This window comes from Emys orbicularis, chromosome 7 (assembly GCF_028017835.1).
Source record: "Emys orbicularis isolate rEmyOrb1 chromosome 7, rEmyOrb1.hap1, whole genome shotgun sequence".
NCBI classification, from domain to species: domain Eukaryota; kingdom Metazoa; phylum Chordata; order Testudines; family Emydidae; genus Emys; species Emys orbicularis.
In genome coordinates this window covers 5,948,768-5,967,773 of record NC_088689.1, presented here as the reverse complement: position 1 = coordinate 5,967,773, position 19,006 = coordinate 5,948,768, and the positions used below count along the sequence as shown (strand labels likewise).

At 43.7% G+C, this 19,006-nt stretch overlaps 1 protein-coding gene across 1 annotated transcript in view; it reads left to right on the top strand.

Moving 5' to 3' along the window:
- CFAP43 (cilia and flagella associated protein 43) overlaps positions 1-19,006 on the top strand; it is an 86,093-nt gene that overhangs the window by 65,191 nt on the left and 1,896 nt on the right. Inside the window, exons 27-36 of the mRNA XM_065408052.1 lie at positions 7,915-7,992; positions 9,194-9,319; positions 10,680-10,799; positions 10,881-10,988; positions 12,079-12,165; positions 12,635-12,723; positions 13,185-13,392; positions 14,209-14,321; positions 14,994-15,156; positions 17,019-17,183. Of these exons, the coding sequence (XP_065264124.1) occupies positions 7,915-7,992; positions 9,194-9,319; positions 10,680-10,799; positions 10,881-10,988; positions 12,079-12,165; positions 12,635-12,723; positions 13,185-13,392; positions 14,209-14,321; positions 14,994-15,156; positions 17,019-17,183 (1,257 nt within the window). The remainder of the gene's footprint in view (positions 1-7,914; positions 7,993-9,193; positions 9,320-10,679; positions 10,800-10,880; positions 10,989-12,078; positions 12,166-12,634; positions 12,724-13,184; positions 13,393-14,208; positions 14,322-14,993; positions 15,157-17,018; positions 17,184-19,006) is intronic.

Here is a 19,006-nt window from a genome sequence, read left to right as displayed (position 1 = left end):
AAGACTGGATAGTGTTCTAAAAGATATGCTCTAGCTCAATCAAAAGTTATGGGCTTGATGCAGAAATTTTTGGGTGAGGCTTTTTGGCCTGCGTTTTGCAGGATTCAGACTAGATGATCACAATAGTCCCTTCTGGCTTTAAAAAGTATGTATCTGCGCCAGCCTTGAAGGAATATCTGGCCACAGAATAGGTATAACATAGGCAGTGATAATGGAACTTCCCTCACACTAACCTGCCAACACCTTGACCACCTAATAAGAGTAAGTAGATCATGCCTGTGCATCCATTGACAAAACAGTTCCTAACCTTTCTGTAACTCTTGTTCTTTGAGATGTATTGCTCATGTCCATTCCACATTAGGTGTGTGCACACCGCGTTCCTAGTTGCCGGAGTGGTATCTGTCAGGCTGGCTCTAATACCCTCTAGTGCTGTGTGCTCATGGGCCAGTATAAGGAGCCCAGCCAGCCCCACACCTTCTCAGTTCCTCCTTGCCAGCTAACTCCAACTGAGGGGAAGGAGGATGGGTCGTGGAATGGACATGAGCAACACATCTCAAAGAGAAATGATGGAAAGTAGCCGTTTTTTCTTCTTCGAGTGCTTGCTCATGTCCGTTCCATGTTAAGTGACTCCCAAGTGGTACCCAAGGAGGTAGGTTCAGAGTTCATGGACATGTGGTTTGCAACACTGCCCTACCAAATCTGGCATCATCTGTAGCCTGCTGGGTGATGGCATGGTGGGAGGAGAAGGTATGTATTGATGACCAGGTCGCTACCCTGAAAATGTCCTACATTAGGACCTGGGCCAGAAACTCCGCTGATGAAGCCTGAGCTCTCATCAAATGAGCAGTCAAGATGGCAGGTGATGAGACATCCACCTACTCATAGCACGTGCAAATGCAGGAAGTGATCCAGGATGAAATTCTCTGGGCTGAAACTAATTGGCACAAAATGCTGCGTGGATTTATGGAATGGCATGGTCCTTTCTATGTAGAAGGCCAGATGTGAAGATGCTCCTCCTCCACATTCTTATGCAGTTCAGGGAAGAAAACTGGCAGAAAAATAGCCTGATTACTATGAAATTGCAAAACCACCTTCGGGAGGAATGCGGAGTGGGGGCAAATTTGTACCTTGTCCTTAAAGAACACCATATACAGGGGTTCGGATGTAAGGGCCCTGATCTCTGAGACCCTCCTGGCTGAGGTAATCGCTACCAAGAAGCCGGCCTTCCATGATTGATATGACAAAGGGCATGATGGCAGCAACTCAAAGGGAGGGCCCATGAGCCTTGACAGGACCAGGTTTAGGTCCCACGGGGGAATGAGTTCATGAATTTTTGAGGGTAAAGTCTCTCTGAGCCCTTGAGGAAGCATATGGACATTTCATGCATTTCATGAAAAGACTGACCTACCATCCACCAGAGGGTGGAAGGTGGAAATGGCTGCTAGGTGTACCTTAATCGACGAAGTGGTTAGGCCCTGTTGATTCAGATGAAGCAGATACTCCAGCATGGACTGGAGAGGTGACCTAGCGGGTGAGAGGCCTCGTTGGGATGACCACATGGAAAAACGCTTCCACTTGGCAAGGTAAGTCATTCTAGTATAGGGGTTGGCAACCTATGGCACGCGTGCCAATTTTTCGTGGCATGGGCTGAGCCGCTCAGCCCGCCCCGCTCTGGAGTTCCCGCTGCCGGCTCCTGCCAGCCGGGGTCCAGCCACTGGTCCCACTCAGCACCCTCTGCCGGCCTGGGTGAAGGAACCCCAGGCTGGCAGCGGGCGGAGACCTCAGCTGGCAGGAGCTGGGGGCAGAAACCCCAGAGTGGCGGCGGGCTGAGCCAGTTGCTGCTCTGGGGTTCTGGCTGCTGGCCCCTCGCCAGCAGGGGTCCCCACCACGCAGCTCCACTCACCTTGCTTCCGGTTGGAGGCTCCCTTGCAGACAGGGTCCAGGCCTCCAGCCCTGCTCAGGCCTACCAGCCACCTACTCCACTCACCTCAGCTGCCAATCTTGGTTTCCAGCTGCTGTTCAGCCTGCTTTCCGGCCTGGAGTCCCAGCAGGCCACCCTGGGCTCTGCTCCTGGCCTTGGATCAGTCCTCTTCATCCTCCCCACTGTGGCCCACTGTCCCCAGCCTGGGACAGTGAGGGTTGCACACCAGGCAAGAGGGGGTGCAGCTCAGCGCCCCCATCTTAAAATTGCTTATCTTAGACCACACTGCGTTTGACCTTGTGCCTGCCTTCTATCGCCATTTTTTTCCCCACTGAGAGTTGAAGGGAACATTTGACAAAATGGCAGCTCCTAAGAAAGCGAAGCTAGAGGTCCGATCATTTCAGCCTGCTTGGACAGACGCATTTGGATTTATTGAAAAGAAGGACCGTGCTATTTGTGCTTTCTGTTATGAAAGTGTTGTTTGTCGCACATCAAGTGTTCGACGACATTTTGAAATGAAGCACGAGAAAACCTTTCTTGACGAAGCAGACAAGACTGAATCAATCAAAAAGGCAGTAGCAGCCTATGAGAAGCAAAGCAGAGTTTTTAAAAGCTTAAGTGTAAGTAAAAATCAAGCTACAGAAGGAACTTACAAGATTGCACAGTGAATTGCAAAAAACGGAAAGCCATTTACAGATGGGGAATATATAAAAGAAGTTTTTCTCAGCAGTTCAGAGATTTTGTTCAATGATTTGCCAAATAAAGATACAATCATATCTAGAATAAAAGAACTGCCTGTCTCTGCCAGAACAGTTGAGAGACGGATAAGTGAAATGGCAGAAAACATTAAGGAAAAGCAGACGACTGCATTGAAAGACACAGCAGTGTTTAGTGTTGCAGTTGATGAGAGCGTGGATATAAACGACGCTCCACGTTTGGCAATTGTTGCAAGATATTGTGCTTCCGATGAAATCCAAGAGGAACTTTGTTGCCTCAAACCCCTGCATGGCACAACAAAGGGGGGAAGATATACTGGAAAGTTTTGTAAAACATTTTGAAGAACGAGGAGTTGACATCAGAAAAATATTTTGTGTGACAACAGATGGTGCTCCTCCCATGGTTGGAAAACAGAAGGGATTTGTAAAGTTACTTGAAGATCAAATTGGCCATCCGACAGTCAAATTTCACTGTATCATCCATCAAGAAAACCTGTGTGCAAAAATTTCTAATTCAGAGCTTAATAATGTGATGAATACAGTGGTGCGAATTGTGAATTTCCTTGTTGCTCGATCTGCTTTGACTCACAGACAATTTCAAGCACTGCTAGAAGAGATGGACAGTGCTTATAATGACATCCCACTTCACAGCAACATTCGGTGGCTAAGTCGTGGCAAGGTTTTGGTGCGCTTTGTAAACTGTTTTGAGGCAATCAAGGCCTTTTTGTCAGAAAAAGAACAAAACTACCCCGAACTGGATGATGACAAATGGCTGTGTAAGCTCATGTTTCTAACTGATATCACTGCTCACCTAAACGAATCAACCTTTGTCTCCAGGGTGCAGGGCAAACAGTTCTGGATCTTTATGAAGCCTGGAAAGCATTTGTTGTGAAACTAGCAGTTTTTTCCAGGGATATTCAAACTTCTACTTTCCGCTACTTCCAACACATAAAAGAGCTATCGACACGTTGCACTGTCAGTGTCAATGAGATTGGAAAGTACATGCAAGACCTGGAATCAGAATTTTCTGACAGATTTCAAGATTTCCAGCGATTTGGCCCAATGCTTTCTTTTCTAATTAAACCTGAAAAGTTCAACGAAAGCGACTTGGATTTGTCTGTATTTCAGTGGATGGGTGTTGAAGATTTTGAAATGCAACTTATTCAGCTAAAAAGCTCAGAATTGTGGACATCAAAGTTTGTGGATCTGCGGAGCGCACTTGAAGCTACCGAGAGAGATCATGGGGCCTCTATTCTGACCTGCTGGACGTCCGTGCCAGTGAAATTTAACTGTTTGAAGAAAATTGCATTTGCAATGCTTTCAGCATTTGGATCCACATACCTGTGTGAACAGGTATTTTCACACATGAAATCTGTCCTCTGTCCCTCTCGGACCCAGTTAACAACTGATCACTCAGAAGCCTGTGTGCAGCTTAAAGTATCCAAATATGTGCCAGACATTGGAAAACTCAGCAAGGAAAAGCAAGGACAAGGATCACACTAAACTGATAAGATCTGCATTTTAATTTAATTTTAAATAAAGCTTCTGAAACATTTTGAAAACCTTGTTTACTTTACATATAACAGTAGTTTGGTTATGTATTATAGACTTATAGAGAGACCTTCTAAAAAGCGTTAAAATGTATTACCGGCACGCGAAGCCTTAAATTAGAGTGTATAATGAAGACTCGGCACACCACTTCTGAAAGGTTGCCGACACCTGTTCTAGTAGATGGTTTCCTACTACCTAGCAATACCTGGTGGACATGCTCCGACCAGCCAGCTCAACCATGGAGCTTCCACATGGTCAGGTGGAGGGCCTTGAGGTTCGGGTGGAGCAATTGGCCGTGATCTTGTGAGATCAGGTCTGGGAGGGGAGGGCATGGCAATGGGGTCACTACTGACATGTCCAATAACGTGCTGAACCGGGGCTTGTGTGGCCACGCTGGGGCTATGAGAGTAACCTTTGCTCTGTCCCGCTTGACTTTGAGTAAGACTTTATGCATGAGAGGAATGGGAGGAAATGCACAGAACAGATGCTTTGTCCAAGGAGGCAGGAAGGCATCTGTGAGTGAGCCTGGGCTGCACAGAGCAAAACTGTTGTCTCTTTCTGTTTTGCTTGATTGTGAACATGTCTATGAGGGGAGTCCCTCACGAATGGAAGATGATCCTGGCTATGTCAGGGCAAAGGAACCACTCGTGGTGAGAGGAGAAAGATCTGCTGAGGTGATTTTCCAGATTGTTCTGGGCTCCCAGAAGGTGAGACGCTTCAAGCTGGATTGAGTGCTTCACACAGAATTCTCACAAGCGAATAACCTCTTAACAGAGTGGGGAAGAGCGTGCACCTCCCTGCCTGGTGTTGTAAAACATGGCTGCCATGTTGTCCATAAGAACTTGCACAATCTTGCCTGCAATCTGGGGTAAAAACACCTGGCATGCTAGGTAGACCACTCTGAGCTCTCTGACATTTATGTGCCAGGAGAGCGCCTCCTGGGACCACAGACCTTGAGTCCTGAGGTGCTCAAGGTGAGCCCCTCAACCTAGCTCAGATGCATTCGAGATTCGGGATACTGAGTTTTGGAGACTGATGAAGGGAATGCCCAAGCCTACCGACCAGGGATCCCGTCACCAGTCGAGGGAGGCGAGGACTGGGGCAGGAACTGTAAGCACCAAGTCCAAATGGTGATGGCTCAGTGAGTATACCGAGGACAGCCAAGCTAGAAGGGGTCTGAGGTGTGGTCTCGCGTGCTGCACCATGTATGTGCATGTGGCCATGTGACCTAAAAGCTTGAGGCAGAAATGAGCTGTCGTGACGGGGTGGGCCTTGACCTGCTATATCAGAGATGACATTGTCTGAAAGCGAGCCTCTGGGAGGAAGGCTCTGCCCCAGGTGGAATCGAGCACTGCACCAATAAACTCTATCCTCTGGATGGGAACAAGAGGTGACTTCTGCTCATTTATCAATAGCCCCAGGGCTCAGAAGGTAGCTTGGATCAGGCAGATGCTGGCTCTCACGTAGGCCTTGGACCAGCACTTGATCAGCCAGTCATCGAAGAAAGGGCAGATACGTACCCCTCACCTCTGAGGAAGCCTCCACCACTGCCATGCATTTTGTGAAAACCTGAGGGGCTGCTGACAGGCCGAAGCAGAGGACGGTGAATTAGTAGTGGGTCAGGTTCACAATGAACCTGAGGAACCTTCTGTGGCCCCGAAAAATGAAGATGTGGAAATAGGCATCTTTCAAGTCGAGGGCAGAGTACCAGTCCCCTGAATCTAGGGAGGGAATAATGGAGACCAGGGAGACCATGCAGAACTTCAGTTTCTTTAGATAATTGTTGAAGCAATGCAGGTCTAGGATGGATCAGAGACCCCCTTTGGCCTTCAGGATTAGAAAATAATGGGAGAAAACCCTTTCCCTCTCAAGTTCTGAGGCACCTCCTCCACGGCCCCTAGGAGGGCTTGCACCTCCTGGACTAGAAGTTGCTCATGAGGAGGGTCCCTGAAGAGGGACAGGGATGGTGGGAGGGTGGAAGAAAACTGAAGGGTGTAACCTTCCTCCACTATACTCAGCACCCAATGGTCCAAGATGATGAGGGACCATGCTGGGCTGAAGTAGGAGAGTCAGTGTGAAAACAAAGGGGAGGCAGGATCTGGTATGTGAAGTGACATAACGCCCTCGGGCGCCCCTTCAGAAGTTGTGCTTGGAGTCTCCTGGATATCTGTGAGGGCCCAGTAGAGAGGCTGAAGCGGATGGGGGCGGTTGCCTGTGTTTATAATCCCTGCTTCATTTCTTAAACAGGTCCTGACGTGGTGGCGGAGACGAGAAGCTGACTGGTTGCTGAGGTCTGAAGTGCTTCCTCAAAGGTGTTGGATCACAAAGGCACAAAATCTTGAGGGTGGCCCTAGAGTCCTTCAGGCCGTGGAGCTTTGCGTCTGCCTGTTCAGAGAACAGGGAAGTTACCTCAAACGGGAGGTCCTGAATGGACAGCTGAATGTCCGGTGGTAGATCCAAGGATTAGAGCCAAGAGCACCTTCGCATGACTACTGCCGATGCCATAGTTCTGCCAGCCATGTCAGCTGTGTTTAGGGCCACCTGGAGGGGAGGGCTGGCTATAAGCCCTCTCTTCCTCCACAAGACCGCAGAAGTCCTGTCTGGACTCCTGGGGCAGTGAATCCTTGAATTTTGACAGGGAGTCCCAGACATTATAGTTGTACCTTCCTAGCAATGTCTGCAGGTTGGAAATGCAGAGCTGTAACCCCCCAGTAGGATAAATCTTTCTACCAAACAGGTCCAGCTTCTTTGAATCCTTCGCCTTGGGGGCTGCACCCGGCAGCCGTTGCCTGTCTCTGTCGTTGGCTGCTACAACCACAAGGGATCCGTGAAGGGGAAGGGAATATAGGTACCCATACCCTTTGGCAGCAACAAAGTACTTTTTCTCTGCTCTTTTTGAAGTGGGGGGCAGAGAGGATGGGGTCTGCCATTGGTTTCTGACTGGACCCATAACAGTCTTGTTGAGGGGTAGGGCCACTGCGGCCAAGATGTCTCCGGCTCTGGAAGGATTCTTTAAGCACCTCCACTTCCAGCCCTAGGTTCAGAGCCACCCTTTACAATAGCTCTTGGGGAGCTCTGAAGTTGCCCTGAGGCGTCAAGCCACTCAACCCCAACTGCTTCATTTGGGGAGAAAGAGGTCTGCACTGGTGAGGGCCTTCCCCCTCTTCTTCTGCACTGACCACATCATGTAGTCCAAGTCCTGAATATTGGTACTGGGCTCGGTACCGAAGTCTCGGTCGGGTGCTGGTCAGTGTGACAGAGGAGCCCTTCTCTCAGACACCACTGAGTATGAGCATCTGAAAAGCAGACCCGGTACTGAGGGGAAAACCCCATGGATTCCAAAAAGGCCATTGAACCTGCATAGCCCACTGTCCACTGGGCCAAGCGCCAGGAGGGACGCCTTCACCAGGATCTGTTGGATGCCACTGAGGAAAAAAATCTCCAGCGACTGTGCACGCCTGACACGGAATGGAAATGAGCAAACAATCTAAGAAGAACATCCCTTCTGAAAAAACTAGGGTGCCCATTGTAGTGATAGTTGCTTGATAAATGGGCATCTGTCCACCAAAAAATCAGACTGAGATTGCTAGTGTATTTCACATAGGTCAGCATTTCATTCACTGGCGACATATCACAGATTCTCATTGGCACCGTAGAGGTGAAAGGCTTATGTCATCCAAGTACCCTGTTCTGCAGCATTTTCATTTCATTTGTTATCTTTTCCAGAACAGTGCAAGACAACGTGCCCTTTATGACATGATGGGTGGGGTCCTAGAAATCAAAAAGGAAGACATCTTGAAGATAGTGAGTTGTTTCTCTCATTTGATTTAAAGTAACAGTTGTTGTGATTAGAACTGAATAAAATTCACCATTTTTGAATTCTAACTGGAATTCCCAAGTATTTTAAAAGGAGAGAAATGGTGAAAATTTGCCTTAAGCACCACTCCTGAGAAAATGTTTTGTCATAAGAATAGTGTTGAAAGAGAAAACCTTTGATCTTTTTGTATAAATATGAATTTTCACTAGCAGTGCAAATATTTCTAAAGGAGTTAAGCAATGGAACAAGATAACCCAAGAGGTTGTGGAACTCTTATAATTGGAGCTATTCCAGGTGAGACTACATCTTGCTAACAGGGATGATTTAGGGACATTGAATCAGTCCTTCCACTGTACAGGAGAATGGATGGGAAGATCAATCCACTATTGTTCCCTTTCAAATCAGATGATTCTAGGAGACCCAGATTAAGCAGTGACCATAGGAATTTAGTGTGTCGGCTTCATTTGCTTCAGAGGTGACGTGCTAGTGCTGTAGAGTGAGTAGCAAGTATAGATACCTGACTTGGTATTACTTCTTTAATGGCTATTTCCTAAACGGGTTTTGGCCTTGATCTTAGGAGAGGCTGCTTCGCTCTACCTTCTACAGCAAAGGAAGCCTGATGCAATGATAGAGGGAGAAAACATCTGCTGTCAAAGTAAAATGGTGCTCTAGAGTGAAAAGGTAAACGAGACCCAAGTACTCTGTCTAAAGCTGATGTGTTTTCAGGAAATGAAAGTTCATCTTGGCTTAGGAGTTAATTAAGGGATTTGTAATGGAAAAACTGATCTTTTAGCAATAATAGTAGTACTGAGCTTGCCGTAAAATTTCACTTGTATTTTATTGTATCTGACGATTTTTTGAGAGAGAATGAAAGCAAAAATGGCCATGTTACTCACACCATAACCATTGGTGCTGCTAGGAGGTGTAGTTAGTGCTCCATCCCATGCAGATGCTGCAGGTTCAACACTGGTGTTACTCCAGGAAGTCAAGGAACATAAAATAGGGCCGAAGCAGAGATATACAATCTTTGGGCCCAAGGCTTGTGTAGTTCTTCCAGCTGCTACTAAGATGAAGCTCAGAATAAACTTTGGGAGGTTTATTACTGGTGCTGTAGGTTCTTTTCCTTGGTGATCTTTAATGGAGAATTGATGTTGCTCATGAATTGTATGGCTGTTTTGATATCTTCAGGAGATTCCCTCACCTCCTTTTGTTTCTAAACCTGATGCCCTTTGGAATGAAGAAGAAAAGAAAGTATTCAAGGAATATGAGAAAAAAGTTAAGGAGCTGAATGAAGAAAGGGAAAAATACAGAAAGGTAAAATAAAATGAGACGGGGTGATTTTGTTCAGGGTCCTTAAACACAGTTTCTTATTTTTCTCGGGATTTATTGATATGACCTCTTGGTTTCTTAAGGGAGGAAAAACCAGATTTATTTGAATAAAAATGCCAATAAGTGTTAAAAATTAACAAAGTTACCTGTGAAGCCCCAACTTAAAGCAGAAAAGACGAGGTTTACCTGTGATAACTAGCACATTCCAAGTCTGATTAAACTGCTTTATTGCTTTCCATCACAAATGTACAAATATTTCCAGAAAGATGTTTGGAATTCCATTAACAGAGCTGCAGGGCATGTGGATATCAGATGCACAGAATTTCACAATTTTTATTCTTCAAAGAGGAATTTGGGCAGCAGAACAGTCAGCCTTGCCACACCCTCATTCCAAATGTGTCATTTGTTGGGCCCTTTTGGCTGAAAGATCCTTTCTTTTTCTACTATCTTATAACATTGTCTCTGATACTTTTTACTCAAATACAACTTTTATGTGGTGGTGGAAATAAAGGGCTTGATCCTATGAAGCGCTGCACACTCCAATACCCATCATGCCTGGTTTAAACAAATCTGGGCTCCTTCTGTCTGTAATACTATCAATAATGTAATGACTCCCCAGAATTTAGCTGAATTTGATGGTTCAAAATAGAACCTAGCTAATTCTGAAACAGCTTTCTCAGCTCAGTAGTGCTAACTGGAATAAAAACTAATCTTTGGGTTATATTTTCAAGTGCCTAAGTGATGTAGGCTCCTGAGTCCCATTTTTAGGCTCCTCAGTTTCATTGCAAGTCAATGGTCAAAGGTATTTTACGTAATCTCTTTTTAAACAATAAAATAAAAAACCTATAGCCACACACTTTAAAGTTTTGATTTAAATAACTAGGTTTGGGTCTGATTCTCAGCTCCCATTAACTTCAGCAGGAGTAGAAGGAACTCAGCACCTCACAAGACGGTCCCTATATTGTCAGACCAGCATGACTAAAATTTGTTTTTTTGTAAACCTTGGATTTCCACCTGAGCAGAAGATAGTCAAGCTGGCATTCATGGCTTCTGAAGGGGAATGGTCTAATGATGTACATAAATGAGCCATTGTCAATTTTTATTGTCTGTTTTCTAGATATGTCATCACTGTATTATATTATTTATTTATTTACTTTATTTATTTGTATTGTGGTAGAACCTAGGAGCACCAGTCACGGACCAGAGTGGCACTGTACAAACATAGAACACAAAGACGGTCCCTACCCAAGTGCTCACTAGCTGTGCATCTCTCCACCCCTCACACATTTAAAAGTATGCACATTCTTTTAGCTTTAATACTCCTCCTTCCCCTTCCCCCCCCCAGACACTAGAAACTGAATTGAAGAAACTTCAAACCTCCATTCAGGAAACAACACAAACTTTTGATGACACCGTAAGCAAGCTCTTTGAGCGGAAAGTTAAATCAGAGATGGTCATATACCAGGTAAGGCAGAGATCTTGGATTTCTTATCTCCATCTCCAAGCCGCAAGAGTGTTGATCTTTCTCCTTACAATCTTTCCACAGGAGGAACTCAAAATAAACAACCTCCTTTACTCTTTGCTGTTGGATGAAGAGCTGAGCACAAGAGAAGCCGGACTGAATCACTTCCTTGACAAGAAGCGGAAGGAGAAGGTGAGTCCAGTACTTGGACTGTAAGACTCCAACCATTTTCATATGGAACCTGCTCTTTACAAATAAAAATGTTGCCCAAGCTGCTACAAATAATTTCCCCCATGATTTACACAGCCCTTGATCTATTTTTTTTTATAAGGGTGGCAGAAGACTCCTGTAATAAAGACACATCTTCTTGGGTATACAGTTCTCCCAGCTTGTCTGGAATTACATGTGTAAATTTCCATACCCTGAGGAAAGCATGCCACTATCTGTCAAATACACAATTTTAGTATCCTGTGGCAGTCTATAATCTGTCTGGTAGCACTGATAATGCCTTTGCTACAAGAACCTTGCACAAAAGGATATCTAATGTTGCCGTCTTTCTTAAAGAAGAAAGTGGTAAATTTGGAGAAATTTGAATTAATTTCCTGGAACTGAAGTTGTCGGGGTTTGCCCACCACTGACGAGCCATGCATAAGCCAACATAGTGACTGGAGTTCAAAACAAACGGGTTTCTGCACTTATACACAAGTATATTCAGGACTACAAATGTTCTAGAATGAAAATTCTGACGGCTTTGTCCTGGAAGCTCACCTATTAATTTGTTGTTGGACCAGTTCTACAGACGTGCAAACCTAGGGACCTCTTGCACTAGTTGATCTCACCTGTCATGCTATTCAGGGAGAGAGGCAGACTCTCAGGTAGCTAGGGACCACTATCAACACATTACATTGCACCCTGAATTGCATAGTAAGCCATTGCAGTCTATAGAGCACTTGAATCATGTGCTTCTTATGACCAACCTCATTAAGCAGTTGGGTAGCTAAATTTTGCACCTGCTGACCCTTCTGTGTGGTCTTTATAGGTAGCCCCATATCGAAAGCCTCGCAGGAATCCAATTTAGAGATCAGACAGGCACATGACATATTGAGTGCTGTCTGTGTTGTCTGCTTAGGAGCATGTTCCACCAGAGGTGAATTTAACCCAATTGTTGTATTGTAAGCTGAGAAAAGACGTCTCTTCAGCATGTGTAATATGTTTGAATAGCATTCCAACAGCTGTGTTTACTTTCAGTTCTGTTACTGAAATCCATCTGGTTTTGTTACAGCTCAGGACTGCAGAGGAGGTCCAGGTTGTACGAGCACAAGTTGATGCTTACAGAGAGACCTATGACAACTTAGCAGCTGAAGACAAAGTAAGAGTCCTAGTCATATGTTCAAGCAGATGCAATTGCAGAAAAAATAAAAAGAGGTTCAGTGCTACACCTCCTCCAGAATATACAGTATTTAGGCCCCAGTTCAGTAGCACACTTAAGCACGTGAGTAGTTCCATACGGATTGATGAAACACTGAAGTCAATGGGAATACTCAGATGCTTAAGTTCTTGGCTAAATCAGGATCAGGCCTTAGTAAGTTTCTTGGGCAAGGACTGTATCTCTTGCAAAGTGCCAAGTCCACTGTCTATGCTTAACTTGCTAGTCTCACTTTTTGTAGACACGTCTCTGTGTTTTAAAAAGCACAGCAGACATGGTAAATTGTCATCTCTGAGAGAGGCAATCTATGAAATAGCCCGACTCCACCTAGCACCTTTTAGCATGCCTCATCATTAGTCTGTATTTCTAGGATAGTGCATGCGGATGTTTTGCTGTGTTTTTTTCCTGCTAGATTCTGGAACGTGGCTTTAAAAAGGAATTTTCTGATGTTCCGATGCATCACATTGATCATCTTTTCAAACTTTACAAACGCCGACCAAGGTAAAATTCCCCTTTGACTCAAACCATTTTCTACATGTTATTATTTTTATCTTTATGATGGGAGGGGAGATTCTATTTTCTAAGCTCTGTGAAGTATTTTAGTTAGCAGTAGGCCATTGATTACTAACCTGTTTTTAAAACTGCACCTCCGTAATGACGATGGTCATTAACCATTATTGATGATCAGCTATCATATGGATGACTGACAGACATTTTAAAGCAATCTTCTCCTCTACCCACATTACATATGCTATTTAAAATGTGATTATAATAATTAATAAATAACCACCCAAAACATGTCTTTTTATGTGTTTTAAATAATATTTCCTGGTTGCATGCTGCAAGAGATTAAGAGAGTGATGTGAAGTGTTTTTAGTACTACAAGACCTTGTTCTATGTAGCAAGTAAGAAGAAAGATAAAATATTTATTTTACTATGTATGCCATGGTTGATGACACCAGAGCCCAGAAGATCAAGATGCACCTTGACACTGCTAACCCTTATGGAGATCGGCCAGGCTCAGCCAGAGCTTACAAAGAGGCACTTGCCCATTTAATGAAAGCCATAGATGAAATGGATGACCCTGAAAACATGCCTGAGGGATTAGACCTGCCTGTCTGGGAACGTTTCTGTTTGGCTAGACGAACAAAAGTGGAAGGCGAACAGCTGGTACGTCAAGTGATTTCCATCAGGTTTATTTTGCTGTTGATTTACTGTTTGGAATATACTCTTTGATGCTTTGGGATCTTAACCCAGTGCATCAAGTTCTGAGGACTAAGCAAGTGGCAGCACAGTGTAGGTGATCTGAGAGTCCCTAGCTCACTTCCAGAGTGTAGTCATCACTCTTTAGCAAAGCTCCCTCTTCCAGCAGATACAGAGCAGTATGAATGGCTTCCGAGGAAGCCACATCCTGCTCTCCTCTAAAGAAAGTAAGTGGGAAGTAGGAGCTGTCTCAAAGGATCCCTTCTCATTCTTCTTCCCCATCCCCACCAAAACAAAAGCAAATCATCAAGGTATTTTATACCATTCTGCATCTGTAATCTACATGTACATCTGCTGCATTTGTTTACCCTGATGAACGCTTCTTCCTTCCTAAAGCATCAAGAGCAAATCCTAATAACATGTTGATAGAAAGCCCTGTTTCCCTATTAATTGAGGTTAATGTCACCAAGATGTAAACCTTAAATATCCAAAGATGTAGCTAAGATCCATTTTGCTTTGCTGAAGTGAGAAGGAAATGAGACCTTCCTTTCAAAGGAACAAAATATGCATCAGTAAAGGGTAAACTTTCAAAGTGCAGGTAAGGACTAAAACTGTGGACTTGCATGGACTTTAATGGGAGTCAGGAAGGTAGCTTGCTCCCTCATCCAGCTCTTAAAAATCTGTTCTTGTGAAGAATGAGCAAAAGTCTGTCTACCATTAAAGGTTTTCTTCTACATTTGCAAAGTTCAGTGTGTTCAAGTAGTTATGATGTTGTTTGCTTAGGTGAAACGGAAAGCCCTGACGCTAGCGGAGATGCAGGCCTTTCTCCAGAAAAGGATGGATGATGATGAGAAGATAAGGATGGACACTGAAAAAATTTTAAATGAACTCAATATGTAATTTTGCTTATTATTCTTACATTCACATTCATCTACACTTTAGCACTCTGCTGACACAGAATTAAAAGTCTAGTGAGAAGTGTACAGTTCTGTACTGTATCACACTTTTCTCTAAAACTCATCTAAGAGACATAGAGCCCAATTCTGAAAGAGCGTTGACTTCAATGAGAGGTTCAAATGCGTAACGCTGTATTTTTCTTATTCTATCAGCTACTACTACACCATCTGGTTTTCATCACCTTTTAGATGAGAGTGTTATTTGGGAACAAACTCCAAGAAGATAGTTTATACAAAAAGAAATGTACTTGACTAGGGTGGGGGAGGTTTCTGTGATTCCTTTACAATTATTGATAAAGTTTTTGTTTGTTCAGTAGGGGCTTTCTCCCTTTTAAATTCTGCTTGACCTGGCAGGGAAGACAAAACACAGTCTATATGGAAAGAAGCACTCACTGTAGGAGCAAATAAGAGAAAACAGGGTGTGAGGGAGAAAACCCTTGCTGAAACATGCATTTGGTCATTAGCAAACACAAAGAATTATGAAAATTGGAGTGACCCTTTTTGGTTTTCAGATGATTTCCTAATCTTTCTGTTACCCTCTGATCATAGAGATTTAAAATACAAGCATTTTATCAATCACTAAAAACTGCTATTGGTTCTCTGCAATTTCAGGCTACGAGAGGAGAAGATGAGGTTTCAACTGGATTTGACTATCCAATTTCTGCTTAAACAAGGACAGGTGGAATTGGAGAGTGCTGCTGAGCTAATACCAGATTATACTGACGCTATTCTCCTTCACAAGAGTGTTATTGAAGAATTGAATTGCACAATCCGGGTAATTTACATTTTCTGGAGGAAATTAAGGGCTTTAAATGAATGGATTTTCCTTTGGAGACAGCAGCTTTTATCTAGTTTGACATTGCTGTAATACATGATTTAATCTCTTTTAATGCACTACCATATACCAATGGGCTCAACTGTCATCTTCGGTTTGGAATGTCCTTGAAGCTATTATGAGTTCTGTAACATCTCTAATATAAAGGCTACTATCCTGAGCACTGATCAATGACATCCTGATCAGTGGAAAGGCAGCATCTTTAAGCACTATGTCCATTCTGTACATGGTGTATATAGAGAATTAACATCCTATACACCACTCCTACATTCCCCAGTTGTGCGGTCATGTCAGGTAACTGAATGTTGGGTTACAGTGAAACTTCCAAAAATTAAGTGATTCTCCTTTAATATAAAGGTGAAATTGTGGGATCATACATGGCACATTTCATTTTTCATACTCACAGTAAAGGTTATTTTCTTGCCATCCCAGCTGCATAAAAATTTGCTTTTTATTTCTACCGCATACAACCTTCAGTGGTAACTGCAAAATACCTGACGCTGGGAGAAGTTCAAATATTGTAGAGGGAAGATGCTTAGGCCCACGTTTTTAAAGGTATTTAAGCATTGCTATGCTCACCATTGCAATGCCTACCTGATTTAGGAGCCTCAATGTCATTTCCAAAAAGGATTTAGGCACTTAGGAGCTAAAATTCCATTGACAGTTGATGGGATTTAGGTGCCCAAATCACCTTTGAGACTGACAGGCTCCTAAATTAGTTAGGTGTATTCCAAGGCTGCACTCAGCAATGCCTAAATACCTTTAAAACCCTGGGCCGTAGCACTTGTATAAGGTGGGAGAACAGACAGGTATTGACTGCAGTTTGTTTCACCCTCATCTGGGATACAAGGCTTAAGCAGTAGCGTTAATTTAAGGTGTCAGCAAAAGGCAACAAGTGCCATAAAAAAGAACATAAGAATGGCCGTACTGGGTCAGACCAATGGTCCATCTAGCCCAGTATCCTCTCTTCTGACTTCTGGCCAAAGCCACATGCTTCAGAGGGAATGAACAGAACAAGGCACTCATCAAGTGATCCGTCCCATCATCAACTCCCAGTTTCTGGCACTCAGAGGCTAGGGACACCCAGAGTATAGGGTTGCATCCCTGACCATCTTGGCTAATAGCCATTGATGGACCTATCCTCCAGGAACATATCTAATTCTTTTTTTAACCCAGTTATGAGTTTTGGCCTCCACAACATCCCCTGGCAATGAGTTCCACAGGTTGACTGTGCATTGTGTGAAGAAGTACTTCCTTTTTTTTGTTTTAAATCTGCTGCCTATTAATTTCATTGGGGAACCCCGGTTCTTGTAGTATATGATGGACAAATATCACTTCCTTATTCATTTCCTCCACAGCATTCATGATATTACAGACCTCGATCATATCCCCCCTTATTCATCTCTTTTCCAAGCTGAAAAGTGCCAGACTTTTTAATCTCTCCTCATACGAAGCTGTTCTATACCCTTAGTCGTTGTTCCCCTTCTCTGTACCTTTTCTAATTCTAGTATGTTTTTGAGATGGAGCAACGAGAACTGCATGTAGTATTCAAGGTGTGGGCATACCAGGGATTTATATAGTAGCATTATGATATTTTCTGTCTTATCTAACCCTTTCCTGATGGTTCCTAACATTGTTAGCTTTTTTGACATGAAGTCTGTCTGGACACCAGCCTCTGAAAAGGATTGCAATGTGGCACATTAAAATTACTGAAATTAGAAATTGGGAGTCCTGTCCATCCTGTTACAGCAAAAAATTATTCCATAATCCATAAATTATGCTAAAATTAATCTCTTTTTCAGGCTCAAGGAGAAAAGAAAATTGCTAGCATGGTGGAAAGTAAAGACTTCTCTAAAGGGATATTTCAGCTGGAATGGGAACATAAAAAAATGAAGATGCTGATGGACGATCTAACCCAGAGGGCTCGGGATATTCAAAATCTGCATGTTTCAAGAGATCGCCAGCTAGTAAGTAACTCTGAAATTGAGATTTTTATCTGGAGAAAAGCTGCTGTCCATGTTTGTACCATTATTTGTATTCTTCAATTGTCCTACATCTACAGGGAAACCTAGCCCAAGCTAGGACAGCAATTTAACCTTAAGGACTAAATTTTGCTTTGACATTTGTGTAACTTTGAAGTCTTCGGAGTTGTACAGGTGTAACTAGGCTTCGGAAGATACGATTAAAATCATTAGTCAGTGGAAAATGTCAATTTCACCTGACACTCAGAAAGAGAACCCCCGCTCTCAAAAAAAAATCCATCAATAACAGTCGGCAAGTGCAGACTCCCCTGGACCTCGCTCTCACAGGGTTCTGCGGTCTTTGGCCCCGTGGCCATGCAGGGAGCCCTCTGCAGCTGTGCTGTCACAGGCCCACTCAATTACTCAGCAGTGGAGTTAGGGTGACCAGATGTCCCGATTTTATAGGGACAGTCCCGATTTTTGAGTCTTTTTCTTATATAGGCTCCTATTACCCCCCCAGTCCCTGTGCAGATTTTTCACACTTGCTGTCTGGTCACCCTAAGTGGAGTATGCAGGACTGTCCCCTGGACCTGGCTGGGGGTCTCTGTTCTGCTGGACCGGGACCACAGCCTCCCCTTCACTTGGGTGTCTTGGGCCCCTCAGCCATGCAAGGAGCCTCTTGCAGCACTGCTATCAGTGCTACCCTAACCCCCCACTTAATTTCCTAAGAATATAAGAGCAGCCATACTGGGTCAGACCAAAGGTCCATCTAGCCCAGTATCCTGTCTTTGACAGTGGCCAATGCCAGGTGCCCCAGAGAGAATGAACAGAACAGGCAATCATCAAGTGATCCATCACCTGTTGCCTATTTCCAGCTTCTTGCAGAGGCTAGGGACACCATCTCAGCAAATAGATATTGATAGTCAACATTATTTATATAAAAAAAAAAATTCTGTCAAGCCTAGGTGTAACTGAGGGCAGAATTGGTTCTAAACTCCCGCGTATCAATATTAGCACTTAAAGCAAGGAATCAGGATTTTACATCCTTACATAATTCATTTTTAAATAAAACACATTCTTGATCTTAAATGAAAGTTCTGAAGTGCCTCCATTTGGTATCTCACAGAAAATCACATTATTAGTGTGCTTAAAAAAAAAAAAGAAAAAGAAAGGCAGCCACTTTTGAATTTTCTGATTTCAGAAGTGCAAAAAGAGGACTTTTAGGACTGATGCCAATAAAAGAACCAACAGGTACCCAAAAGGTGACTGTATGCTGGAAAGTTCCTGCAGCAAAATCACCAACAGAGCGTTGCTATTTGTTTGGGTGATCCCAAAAAGGCTTACCTGACCCAGGAAATGGACAAGTCATCTACAAACATCTGATTGCTATTAGTCATGAGTTATTTAAGACTATTTTATGTTTCCCACCTGACAACAAGATCCTTGCAAACAATATGCTACCTATTGGGTCTCCAAGAGAAAGATTTTAATAAATTATCTAGAAAAAATACTGTGAAAGTAAAGTAACAAAATTCAGAACTATAAGGGGGTCACTTCATAAAGAAAAAGCATACCTTCTCAAAAGGTACCATCTGTTAGAACCATGCTTATGGGCTCTGTGGGACATCAGTCTCTGTCTAGCTAGATTAGGCAGAAACATTTTGCATTCTCCCCCATGAACATGGCTTGGGGAGTATATCACATCTAATTAATACAATGTAAATGGACTTAGCCAGCCTGGTTCTGTCATTGGGAGAAGGGATGGTAAAAGTGTGCCTTTGCTATGTAGAGCATAACCTCCAGAGCCTTAGTCACCAAAACCATTGGAC